Genomic DNA, 12390 nt, shown 5'->3' with positions numbered 1-12390 from the left:
CAAACTTTGATCTGGGTTTAATGTTGATGACATGCAACTATTTTCAAATAAAATGCCTGTCCATACAAAACATCCATAACACATGACATTGTTTATGTCAGATTTTTAATCATATCTTAGCTATTTGCTTTTAAATTTTCATTGTGTATTTTTTATGTTAAATTAATTCCTTTGTATTTGTTTATATTCATTTATTTTCCTCTTAAAGCACTTTGTGCAAATGATGCTCAACAACTAAACTTGCCTTGCCTAAAGATTTAATTTAAAACTGGAATTTGATGTGTTGTTTTTTTCGCATAAGCAAACACATGGTCTGCTGAGGTATGAAGTCTTATTAATATTTTTCTGAAAACGGACAAACAAATGGATGAGAAGCTGGAAAATCAGAACTTTAAAGTCCCTCAAAAACATGTAATCATTCTAAAATATTGCAAATAAAAATGTCTGGAGATTTGGAAGCGGAAATCAAGAAAATCAGGGATGTTAGTACAGTGCAGTAGTCTAAGAAAAGTTTATCCTTTAGGTGATTAGTTTACCTCACGTAATATTCACAGCAGTTATGATGCTACTCTGAACCTAAAATCTAAACGGGAACAATTAGGAAAAAACTAACGACCGCAGGGTCCAATAGAAGATGAGAATAATCCCTCCTCAGACCAGCAGGGGGCAGTATCCCCTGCCTGAATCGAAACACCGCGCCAAAATATGTTTTAGTGAAGAGAAGAAGACAGCTGGCGGAAACCATAGGAAACGGTCCAATGTTTACATTTTATGTTACATTTGGAAAACAGAAGGAAGGTAATAATTGTGTTATTTTGTACAAATCTTTTCCATTGCAGTTTAGCGATATTTGAGTGAAACAAATATTGTTTCGTCTTTATTTAATAAGCCGTGGGCTTTTGTATTTCACCAAGGCGGAGCATCAGATCCAGCTCAGCAGCAGCCTCAGTCATAGTAAAAAAGAAGAAAGTGCACCGTTTTATTCCAGGGGTTTTACGTAAAAGTCGATCATTAAAATGATTCGGTCTTTCCCGTTTACTATTTCTGGAATGAGTAAAGATACATTTCCAGTAAAGCCCAACTCATCACCATGCTTTATTGTTGGTTTGAGGTGTTTGTGCCGATAGGCTCTGTATGGTTTTCACCTTCGTATACAGTACTGAAACTGCACATGTGCAAAATGGCAATGCGAGAGTGACATAAATTAAATATGTCTTCAAATAGGGAATAAATCTCACAGCTGAATGTTTTAACTCATTAAAGTTGCAAATTTAAACAGGCATCAGACAAAATGGAAAATAACATTTAAAACTGCTGGACTCGGAGAAACTGACTGATACGTTTTATTTTTGGTTTTGTTTTGCAGGCCGAATCTGAAACTGTCCCTGATTTTTGCATTTATTTTCCACACAGCTTCATGTTGTAGATGGAAAATTAGAAACAGATCATGTAGCTTAGAAATTGATCAATAATCAAGCCTGAAATGACTTCATGTTGAAAAAGAAATTAGGGTTAATTTCTCCTCTCTTGTCTTCTGGTTGCAGGATGTCCTGTAAGGCCAGCGTTACTTGTCTCCAGCTGTCCTCACTAAAGCGGGCAGAGAAAGCCCCGGTCCACCTTATGCCCTGTGAGATTGAGCACAATGGGCTCGCCCAGGTCTCACAGTATTTCACTGCAACAGCAAAAGAAAACAAGAAAGGTACAAAGACAGACAGACCTGTATTTGCTACCGGTAATACCTGTCAACAAATTACAATACTGCTGTGTTTTAGTCACATTTCTCCTTCATGTTTTAGAAAGTGTTTATGATGTAGTTTAGCTAAGCAGTAAAGATGTATAATCTTCCTTCCACTTCATAATTATGTGCTATTTTATGCTGTTTGTAACTAACATATCTGTCCATTTGCAGACAAGACAGTGTCATTCAGAGGACGCGGGTTAAAGGGACAGGAGATCAGCTGTCCTGACGGCTACACGGGTCTGGTTCTGAAGGAGGTCGACAGACATGGCTCTGACCAGGAGGTAAACTCGTGCTCTCCACAGCAGCGGAAACCTCTCCAACTCTCTGGCTCATGAAAACGTGGAAATCCACTGTCCATGTGAGGCAGAACATCAGATACAAGCCAATGACTCTCTGTCCACAGGACAGGACGGTGAAGGTGACCTCAGTGTTTGACAAGCTCACCTACTGGAACCTGGAAACACCTCCGACTTCAGACGACACCGTGGTGATGGCGATGGACTGGCCCGAGCTGGCTGAGGCAGTGAGTCACTGATGGACTTCACTTTGAAACTAAAATAATTCAAATATTAGTGAGGTTGTATGTATATATTTGAGCCTGTGTGGGCACAAGAAAATTCACACCAAATTCTCATTTTTTTGTAAAAACACTGAAATTATGTTTTATATTATTCCACTCTGACAAAAAAACCCCTTTCATATAAATCATTTAACTCCCAAACTTTAAAAGATCCTTACCCTTGAGTGTAATAAATACTCCCAATCGACAGCAATCCTTCATTTCTATCAATGTATTCTGGAATAAAATCTGAATCTAAGAGGTTGCGCATGTTGGCTGATTCTCATCTTTTGTATTTTCATAGATCCATGGGACAGTTGAAGACTGAAGACACTTGAGGCTGATTACATGTGACACAAGCAAAGCCCACTTATTGCTGCTTAATCTATGTAGTGTTCATGTCTCAGAGCAATAAAATGTTTTTTTGTAAATAAGAAGAAAACCAAAACACCGGCTGAAGAGAATTTTGTGAATTAGTAAAACAATCAAACATTTGTGCCACAGAACACCATTTATTCACAAGGTGACATTTAGATATTGGACATTAGCACTCACAAAACCCTCTAAATGATCACTGCTGTTGTCCATTAAAAGTATCAGCTTAAAACTCTTGGGGTTTTTTTGTGTTTTACTGTAATTTCAACATTTTTTTTATAGAAAGTGTCTTGAAACATTTAAAATAGTGCAGAACAAGAACTTCCACAGACTCAATCAGGCACATACAAAGACATTAAGATAAGGCAAACATTTAGTGGATTACCTCCTATTTTTTACTCCACCCTTCATCTGGTTTCCTGGCTCCGGTTAAAGGCATGAAATGGGTGTAGTGAAAAACGGTCTGAGGTGAGCCAATGTTGGTCCATTAAGTGCAGGTGTTTAGTGAATCTAAATGTTAACGGATTGTCCTGACTGTTGCAGTATGAATCAGCTGAAACCTGGAATGGTTTGTTTAATTTACTCAAAGAATGAAATGCGAGGCAAAATGGAGTGAATAAATACCGTCGGAAATTTACCTACAGAAAAGAGATGCATCAGAAATGTGACCAACTTTTAGCTTCATCTTGTTGATAGCAAAACACAACATTACAATTATCTCCATCTAAATCTGCTGGCTCACAGTAACAGGACACCAATACATAGTACAGCTTATATAATATCAATTCCTTTTTGAACTTACATGGTAAACAACTTGGTGTACAATTCTTTGTAACGGTTTAATAAAGCTCATTAATAACCAATTGTTACAACCTTATGAGACTATCAAACTGAACTCACAATGACAAAATAATTTGTTACAACCTAAACTATAAAATGCTCTTCAGATATAAAAAAGTAGGAGGTAAAATTTTTCATGGTTTTCTTACAGCGATATGTCAACGTTAGTCAAGCCGATACTCAAACCACTGAAGCATGTTTTGCTTTTGTGCTTACGAGGAGATTCAACCGCTGCTGCTGTTAGGAGAGGCTTTTTGGTCTTTATCGATCGTTTCTTACCTGTGCAATCTTTTGAAAAAGCTTTTTTAACACAGTAGTAAATATTAACCTGGGTGTGAAACTGAACCATTAGGTTAGTTTGGTATTTGTAATCTGAACAAACAATCTGTGAAAAGGGCAAAAATAAACCTGAATAATACCAGTGAGTGTAAGAATAACAAAAAAACAACTGCTAAACGTCTAGGATAAATTAAATCTAAACTTTAGATTACTCCTAAATTATTTATTACTCAATTTTTAAACCACATGTTTTAAACATGGGGTTGTGCAGTGAATAATATATAATGTTAATTTTTGTACTTTGTGCCTTACAAAAAGTTGCAGTTTTAACATCACTAAATGCGAAACTGGTCAAGAGTTAAGGCTACTTTCGTAATGAACTGCATATTGGATTTACTGTCAGGTGTCAATGTGATTCTAATCCAATTTTTTTCTGGAGTTTCTCAACAGATAATTAAACAACCACAAACTTAATTAACTTTGGTGAAAACTCTCTGTCCACAAAATAACACTGTTGCATGTTTTAAAAACGTCACAAAAGACAAGCAAAATCAAATAAATGATCATAAAAATTGTTCCACTACTAAATGTAAGTTTTGATTCAGTGTTAATAGATCAGGTTAAGGGCTGCACAGTGGCGCAGTTGGTAGAGCTGTTGCCTTGCAGCAAGAAGGTTCTGGGTTCGATTCCTGGCCCCGGTCTTTCTGCATGGAGTTTGCATGTTCTCCCTGTGCATGCGTGGGTTTTCTCCGGGTACTCCGGTTTCCTCCCACAGTCCAAAAACATGACTGTCAGATTAATTGGCCTCTCCGAATTGACCCTAGGTGTGAGTGTGTGTGTGCATGGTTGTGTGTCCCGTCTGTCTCTGTGTTGCTCTGCGACAGACTGGCGACCTGTCCAGGGTGACCCCGCCTCTCGCCCAGTACGCTAGCTGGAGATGGGCACCAGCAACCCCTCCCGACCCCACTAAGGGACAAGGGTGTCAAGAAAATGGATGGATGGATAGATCAGGTTAAAGTTCACATATTTGGGAATAAGTGTGTAGCGTGTTAGCAGTGAGGAGGGGCCTGCGGCAGCAGGGGTCCCTCTGTATCTCCCTTGCTGCGTTTAGCGGGCAGCGTCTGGTCGTGAGCTTTGCGGATGTGTCGGTACAAATCCCCAGACTGCGTGTAGCTCCTGTAGCAGTAGCGGCACTCGTAAGGCCGTTCGCGTGTGTGCACAATGGCGTGGCGTCTTAGAGTATATGTGCATGAAAATGTCTTCCCACAGACCCCACATGTTGGCACGTCTTCAACGAAGTTGCCCATGGAGTCCTGGAGTTCTTGGAAATAGCCGGGAGGGTCCGGATGTTGCTGAGAGGAGGATGGAGGAACGAGGGAGGAAGCGAAGGAGGAAGTGTCCTGGGAGGAGGGTCCAGCACCGGAAGATGAGGAAGAGGGTGAGAGGGGAAAGGAGTAGTCATTTGAATGAGGGTTTATTTGTAGGAGTCCCTGTGAATGTGTGGAAACAAAATGAGGACTATTCAGCTCTTCTTCCTGGATATCCTCCTCGTATTCCTCTTCCACATCCATCACCGATTCTTTCTCCCCGATGTCTTCTTTCTCCTCCTCTAGTTCTTCGTCAGAAATAATAATCGCCTCTTCTTTGATTTTCAAAATCTCTTCATTGTCTCCTGTCCTTGCTCCACCTGGAGGACGTGATGGTCTTCCAGCCACAAGCGGCGCTTCGATTTCGTCCTCGATACGTTGAAGCGTTCGCATTTGAGGAGCACGTTGAAGGTCCGAGCTCTGATGCTGGAGCGTTACTGCGCTCTGGATTCTGATTTGTAATGGTGCTTGTTGAAGAGCCGACTGTCTGGAGTTGGTCTGGAAGTTTTTGGTCAGGGTGGGTGCTTGGATTGACTTGACCATCCTCTGTTCTCTGGTAAGAATGTTTCTGCGGTCAGTCTCAGAGAGATTCTCAGCAGGACGGTCAGCACACGGTCTGAGCTGTTCTGGATGTCTTCCGATGGAAAGGTGGGATTCTGAAACGTTGAGAGAGACCACAGACCGAACACAAGACTGGCTCTGAGGAAGCAGAGAGGAGGAAGAGGAGGAAGGCTGCTGGATCGCACTGTAGCTGGTTAAAAACAGATAAACAGATTCAAAATCAGATATAAAGAACAGAGACAAGAATACCTTGGATAAGCTAATAAAGCCTCCAGTAATCTGTACATTAAAAGAAATCAATGCTATGTTTTATGCAGATGTTGTCACTTACTCATTTTATTTAATAACACAAAAATACCTATTTTGGGAATGCAGGTCATGGGTCAATTCACTCATTAACTGCTTGTTTGCTCCTTCATTTATTTAAGCAATAAACAGTAGCAATTTGTAGAGATGAACAGAGGAGTTTTTACTGCATAAAGAAGACAAAAAAAGTTAGCCGTTTTCTGCTTCATGACAGCTTAATTTCGACAGTGTTACTGAAATCTAATAGGTGAGGTCAGAGTTTCTGTCCTCTTACAAGGAATACACCTACAGACTCATCTTCACAGCTACTAATGCTAAATGCAATAATAGTGTTAAGTACTAATAAGTGCTACATACTAATATAAGATGCTAAAGACAGTTTAAAATGTTTTGTTGTTATAACAGCCTTCTTTATGTGATCTGTATTTTAAATCAAAACAATCTATCTAACGTGGGGTTAGGCAAAGCTAATCTGTGCCATAAAGGAACTAACTTACATATTAGTAACAAACCACTATCAAACTTACATATATGTAAGTTTGTTAGTGGGGTTTCTCAGATCAACTATGTTCACTGTACAGAGATGTTTCAGATTTAAAATTTTTGGATAATCTACACAGAAACCACAAAATTAAAAACCTTTGTAAAGTATAATAACTGGAGGTAAAGATGGAGGACACACATATTTTAATTTAGATTGATTAAAACGGGGAAGGAACAAGAGACCATTACCTGTATGTCTCTGTGGTGCTGCAGGGACTGCAGAGAGCAGATCCTTCGCCTTGACCCCCTGGGCTCATCTTGGTGAGACTTACAGGGACAAAGGCAGATATGTTTGTCTGGCTCTGCACCAGCTCCCCTGCTGGGGGCAAAGGAGGGCCATCCATGCCTGGCTGGGTGGTATCAGCAAGGTCAGGGCTCAGAGGAGTTTGTATCTTTGATGAACTTCCACATGTCCTCTGCTCAGACTTCACACACTCCAACTGAGTCCCATCTGCCACTTCAGATACTGAGGACAAAGGCACTGCTGTGGTCACCGGATTTGAGTGGTCTGCAACCATGGCCACCAGGGGCTCAGCTGGGTGATCACCAGCTGCTTCTGGTGCCTTCCTCAACCCGCCGCTCTCTTCAGAGCGTGTGCTGTCGGCCTCAGCCAGGGGCCCGCGCCTCTGCAGCCGTCTCTTACACACTCTCACCACCTCGTTCATGTGCAGAAAGCTTGCGGCAGCCAAGATGTCCTCCACAGGAGGAGACTCGTCCAGTTGCAGCACACCTTCATAGACAAAGTCCAACAGCAAGCCAAATGCAGCAGATGTGACGATGTCATTGTCAAGTGTGACACAGCTGCTGGTGCTGCTCCCCGCTGGAGAGTCTGAGTAAAACATGTGAAAGAAAGGCGAGCATGAGGCCAAAACTGCCCTGTGAGCCAGGAAACGGGATGAGCCCACTTGTACGGTGCAATCGCAAAGGAAGCCCCGCTGCCGCTGGGATCGCAGAGCTGAGAGCAATTGCTGGGAATGCTGAGGAAACTCCATGACCTGAGACAAGAAGGGAATACAAATCAACTGTAGAAAGGTAAAACAATACAAAAATCCCCCAAAAGGTTCTGAATCACAACAATAATATTTCAAGTTAATTGATGCAAAATGTGGCATTCTCAAGAAAATAAACATTTTTTAACAAGAAAACGTTTATTTTCTGTTTTTGTCCTCCCTGGCACCTCTACAATTAACATCTTTTGTTGATTACGTCAACTCAGCACATTTCTAATCCAACTCAGCATTGCCTTTCTGGCGGAAACATGCCACGTTCTGTAAGTTGCAGGTTGGGACCTCCACGAATCACACTTGTATGTCTAGTACATGCTACAGATGCTTGATTGTGTTACGATCTGGGAAATATGGAGGCTAAGCCAACATCTGAAACTTGTTTTACTCCTTTAATTCTTCTTGAAATATTTTTGCTTTGACACTGGTTGGATGCAAATGAAATAAAATTGTGTAAATGGTCTGCAACCATACAAGTAACATTCAAATGAAATGTAGAATCAAATGTATCACAGTAAAAAGTTCCCTTAGGCATTCCATCACTTTAACAAGCTTGTTGTCTCCAGATGTCATGAGTTTCCCAGAAAATTGATCAGATCAGCTCATGGCTCACTTTCATCAATGAACCTTTGCTGTCCATGACCCTGTCACTAGCTCACCACTTTTTCTTCTTTCATATATACCGACCAGACAAGTAACACCTTAAAAAAGCTGCAATTTTGGTTCTGTTCTGACACAGTCGTCTAGCAATCATAATTTGGTCTTTGTGAAACTCAAATCCATACATTTGCCCATTATTTCTGTTTCCAAGTCAATTTCAGGACAAAATGCTCAGTTGATGCATATACATCCTATTAACCACAAACAGACACTTTGATGGAGCAATAATCAGTGGTTTTCAATTCAATTCATATTTATACGTCTGTTTAATATACTTGAATTTTATTATCTATATAATGGTGAATAAGTATGTTGCATAGGTTTTATTTCTGTGTTTGTGCTGATTATAAATATCTAATTGACATAATATATATGCAAATATATATATAAAAAATGAAAAAAAAAACAACTCACGATGAAGACAGAATGTTTCCGTCTCCAAACTCCTTTCTGGCTGCTGAATCTTCCAAGTGCTGTCTTGCTTTACCGTATCCTACTCTCCATGGCAACCAGGCTGAATTTCTGCGTCCAAAGAAAAGGACTGAACCTTAACATGTGACATATATTAACAAGGTATGCATTGCAGATGAAAAACCGAAACGTGCCTCACAACATTGTGCACATCAGGTAAAAACCACGAATATCTCCGAATATTATTCAAGCACAAAAACATTAGCATTAGCACAACTATGCTAACACTAGTTAGCAAAATTAGCTCAACGCCTGAGTTAAAATTTTAGCGCCGGAAGCTTTGAGGCTGAGTGGGGGTTGAACCAGAAACAATTCGTTTAAACGCTTCTTCGTCGCCTTATATCAAATGTAAATACTGTATTAATTTACCTGTATCAACTGTTATGTTTCTCAAAAGTGGCTGCGGCTTTTCCTCTGTGGTGCCACTTCACCGCACAAAGATGTGCTGCCACCTACAGGCGGAGGTGTGAAACAGACAGGAAATGGAAACAAGCAGGACGATTGCTGAATCTACTGAACAAAATAATATGGGCGACTGCTTCTTAAATATAATTATAGAGCAGGCACTGACACTACTAAATAAAGCGTAAAGTTGTCACGGTAAAATGTAGATTAATTCAATTAATAACTCTTTCCTAAATTTCCTGCACAAGGTCTGATCTACCTATATTTTAATGGACAGAGGAAGAAGAAGAGGAGGAAAAAGAGGAGGCAGAGGGAAGCGTAGTGAGGAGGTGAGATCCCTATTAATTGAACCAGTTTGCCAATGTGTTTCCTCCCTAATTTTTGATTTAAAAAATGTGTACTGTTGGCTGTCAGGCAGCATGACAGATCTGACACAGTGCAGGCTTGGTTCTAAATATAAAACATAGCTATTATTAGGGTGGAAGAGAGTTGAGTGTGTATCAAACGAGATCTTCTTTACCACCAGGACAAAGATGTTCATCTGTCTAAATCCATGTCTTATGTGCTTCGTCATGGAGCTACACAGATGGGACTTCAAATGGCCACTGGTGAGATGACACTTTCACAGTTTCAGACAGAAATTAATTACTTTTGTTATGATTAATTCGTCCAGGAGAGAGACGCGGCTAAACACAGAAGAATTGAACTAGGAATATTTTCTATGGGCTTGCAAGAGTTTAAAGCTACTTGCAGTTGTAGTTTCTTTTCATAATAAACTTCTTAAAACAGTTTTAGTAACGAACTGAACTTGACTGCATCGTTTGATTGTATGATTGAACTGAATCTTACTTTTTTGGGGGAAGTGCATTGAGATGATGTGTTGTGAATTAGTTCTATGTAAATAAACTGAACTGAATTTGATTTATTTTTGACAACAATAATGTTTCACTCAACAGATGTCTAGCCAATGATTTGCATATATATATAAAAATGTTGCATCATGGAAACAATTTAAAAATATCATGTAGATTTAGTCAAACTAAACTGTAAAATGTGACCATAGCTGGTACAACTTGTATCTTCACAGATGGCTTTCTGTTTGTGGAGGACCTCCTGGCTCACCCACAGTTCCACATGTACACATTAGAAGACGTAGAGAGAGTCGTATCCACAAATGACAAGCAGCGCTTCAAGCTCCGCTCCCACCCAGAGGATGGCCGGCTGCAGATTCGAGCCAATCAGGGACATTCACTACAGGCAGGCAGAGCAGACGCATTCCTAATTAAATCGCATTCATTTAAGTTTTAGTATGTAATTCCAATTGACAACATTGTCATGATGAAAATTAAACGTATTTGCAATTATATCCGATTTGGTTCAGATTCAAACCAACCTAATTCTGGCACAGTGTACAAATTCTGATCCAGCTAAATACAGTATAATTCAATAAAAGTTACTGTACACTTCAGATATTGATAATGGCCATCCGTATTTATTATGAACAGATAAAAAAGCATCTGCATCAAGTGTTTTACTTTGCAGCAGTCCCACATCCTGAACAGGCATGTGGTGATAATGGTGAAAAAATAGATCTTCCTTTACACAGGAAAACTTCCAGCTGACCACATGCAGTGTGATAGTGACAGCATGGTGGCTTTAGTGTTTTCTTTTGCAGTCAGTTAATGGTGATGGTTAATGGACTGAGTTTATATTGCATTTTTCTTTGCCATGACTACACAAAGTGCTTTTCATTAGCCACATTTACCACACTCACATTCAGGAAGCCGGGGGTTTAGTTCCTTACCCAGTGACACATCAACACGATGGAAGCTGGAATCGAACACACAACCTTTAGACCGCAAAATGACTAATCTTCCCACACTGAGCCACAGTCATCCCAGTAGTAAAGAAGTTCTCTTTGCTTACCTGAGTTTCACTTCTGCTCTCCTTGGTGCCAGTCAGATATGTGGAAAATTGTAAAAAAAAATGTTTACCTAATTGAACAAATTGTTATGAACTTTAAATCTCATCAGGAATCTCATCTCTGCTCAGGCCATGGATCTGGAGCTAAAACCAGTTCTAGCTGGTTTTCCCGATTGCCCCGCCGAAGCCGTTCATGGCTCCTACCTTCGCAACTGGCCATCCATTCAACAGCAGGGTCTGAGCCGCATGAATAGGACTCATATTCATCTGTCAACCGGACTTCCAGGGGAAGATGGCGTCATCAGCGGTATCCTCTATGTTTGAATCCAAAAAATAGAAGCTCATACGAGCTGAACATCAGATAGCAGCATTGTTTCTTTTCCCACCAGGAATGAGGAAAAACTGTGACCTAGCTGTGTTTATTGATGTCCCCAGAGCTCTGGCTGGTAAGATTAGCTGGTAATGGCTGCAGTTTAATCCTCTCCATCCGCCCTGTGTGAGTAAAGAAATCAATCCTTTTACAAGTGTTTTATGTGTCTGTGTCCGGCTTGTACAGATGGTATTGAGTTCTTCTGGTCAGAGAATGGTGTGTTGCTGACTGCAGGTGATGCTGAGGGTAAACTCCTTCCTAAATACTTCACCCGAGCCCTAAAACTCAAGCCTACAAGTGAGGAAAACTAAAACACATTTCTTCTTAAGAAGCCAAACGACATTCCAGTTGTGTAATTTCTTGTGCTGTGTTTCAGGATGCATCCTTCCCCTGCAGTAAAAGCTGCTGCGCTTGATGTTCTCGCCAAGCTTGAATCCAGCTTTGCTGTATGTTTTCTTGGTTTCCATGACTACACAAGTTTTACATTTCCTATAAATAACAGGACGTACACTTACAGCCCAATTTTATTTTCATAATAAATTCTTACCCAGATAAATATAAGCTGACATGGTACTTTTTTTTGTCTACATTGTGCCTTACTAAAGTATTTGTGTCACATTAAAGCCACAAATTTTCACATATTTCATTGGGATTTAATGTGACAAAGTAAAGACAAATAAATATCAGGTGGAGTGAAAATGGTACAGGGTTTTCTAATTACAAATAATCTAATTATTCGGCATGTATTTGTAATTAGCCCCCTTTGATCTCTTCCCCTCAACCCCACTGCCTTTAGATTTAACCAAAGTTGTAGTAAGAAGAGAGCCTTTGTTGACACAGCAAACACATGAAAGAATGGGCTCATGAAGCCAAAACTTTTCATCAAAATACTAGCAGCATCTGCGGTAATGTTTTTTTTAAAACTGCCGAAAAAATTTGTTGCTGATGATAGGAAGGATGAGGTTAAATGTAGAGCTCAATTGTAG

General features: G+C 40.1%; 3 protein-coding genes across 8 annotated transcripts; 2 read left to right on the top strand and 1 right to left on the bottom strand.

Moving 5' to 3' along the window:
- Nucleotides 1-619: 619 nt before the first annotated feature.
- On the top strand, nucleotides 620-2910 carry rnaseh2c (ribonuclease H2, subunit C). Of its 2 annotated transcripts, none has more exons than XM_008420445.3 (5): nucleotides 620-798; nucleotides 1545-1699; nucleotides 1910-2022; nucleotides 2145-2264; nucleotides 2605-2910. In XM_008420445.3, the coding sequence occupies exons 1-5, from the start codon at nucleotides 635-637 to the stop codon at nucleotides 2626-2628; spliced, it is 576 nt and encodes a 191-aa protein (XP_008418667.2). In that variant the 5' UTR covers nucleotides 620-634; the 3' UTR covers nucleotides 2629-2910. The 2 variants fall into 2 exon arrangements, with proteins under 2 accessions (XP_008418667.2, XP_008418666.2); XM_008420444.3 differs by having other exon boundaries at nucleotides 1545-1732.
- Nucleotides 2793-8755, bottom strand: zbtb3 (zinc finger and BTB domain containing 3). The gene is made up of 3 exons (XM_008420439.3): nucleotides 8650-8755; nucleotides 6761-7566; nucleotides 2793-5912 (listed from the first exon to the last, which is right to left on the bottom strand). The coding sequence occupies exons 2-3, from the start codon at nucleotides 7561-7563 to the stop codon at nucleotides 4844-4846; spliced, it is 1872 nt and encodes a 623-aa protein (XP_008418661.1). The 5' UTR covers nucleotides 7564-7566; nucleotides 8650-8755; the 3' UTR covers nucleotides 2793-4843.
- trpt1 (tRNA phosphotransferase 1) lies at nucleotides 8669-11965 on the top strand. Of its 5 annotated transcripts, XM_008420442.3 has the most exons (9): nucleotides 8746-8862; nucleotides 9104-9306; nucleotides 9389-9440; nucleotides 9638-9719; nucleotides 10199-10368; nucleotides 11164-11341; nucleotides 11424-11480; nucleotides 11591-11701; nucleotides 11781-11965. In XM_008420442.3, exons 4-9 carry the CDS (start codon nucleotides 9665-9667, stop codon nucleotides 11801-11803), a joined length of 594 nt encoding a protein of 197 aa, XP_008418664.2. In that variant the 5' UTR covers nucleotides 8746-8862; nucleotides 9104-9306; nucleotides 9389-9440; nucleotides 9638-9664; the 3' UTR covers nucleotides 11804-11965. The 5 variants fall into 5 exon arrangements, with proteins under 5 accessions (XP_008418662.2, XP_008418663.2, XP_008418664.2 ...); XM_008420440.2 differs by lacking the exon at nucleotides 9104-9306 and having other exon boundaries at nucleotides 8669-8808; nucleotides 9360-9440; XM_008420441.3 differs by lacking the exon at nucleotides 9104-9306 and having other exon boundaries at nucleotides 8741-8862; nucleotides 9360-9440.
- The last annotated feature ends 425 nt before the right edge of the window (nucleotides 11966-12390 follow it).

The sequence above is a fragment of the Poecilia reticulata genome, chromosome 10 (assembly GCF_904066995.2).
Source record: "Poecilia reticulata chromosome 10, P_reticulata-male-v2, whole genome shotgun sequence".
Taxonomy (NCBI): domain Eukaryota; kingdom Metazoa; phylum Chordata; class Actinopteri; order Cyprinodontiformes; family Poeciliidae; genus Poecilia; species Poecilia reticulata.
This window is presented reverse-complemented; position numbering and strand designations above follow the sequence as displayed.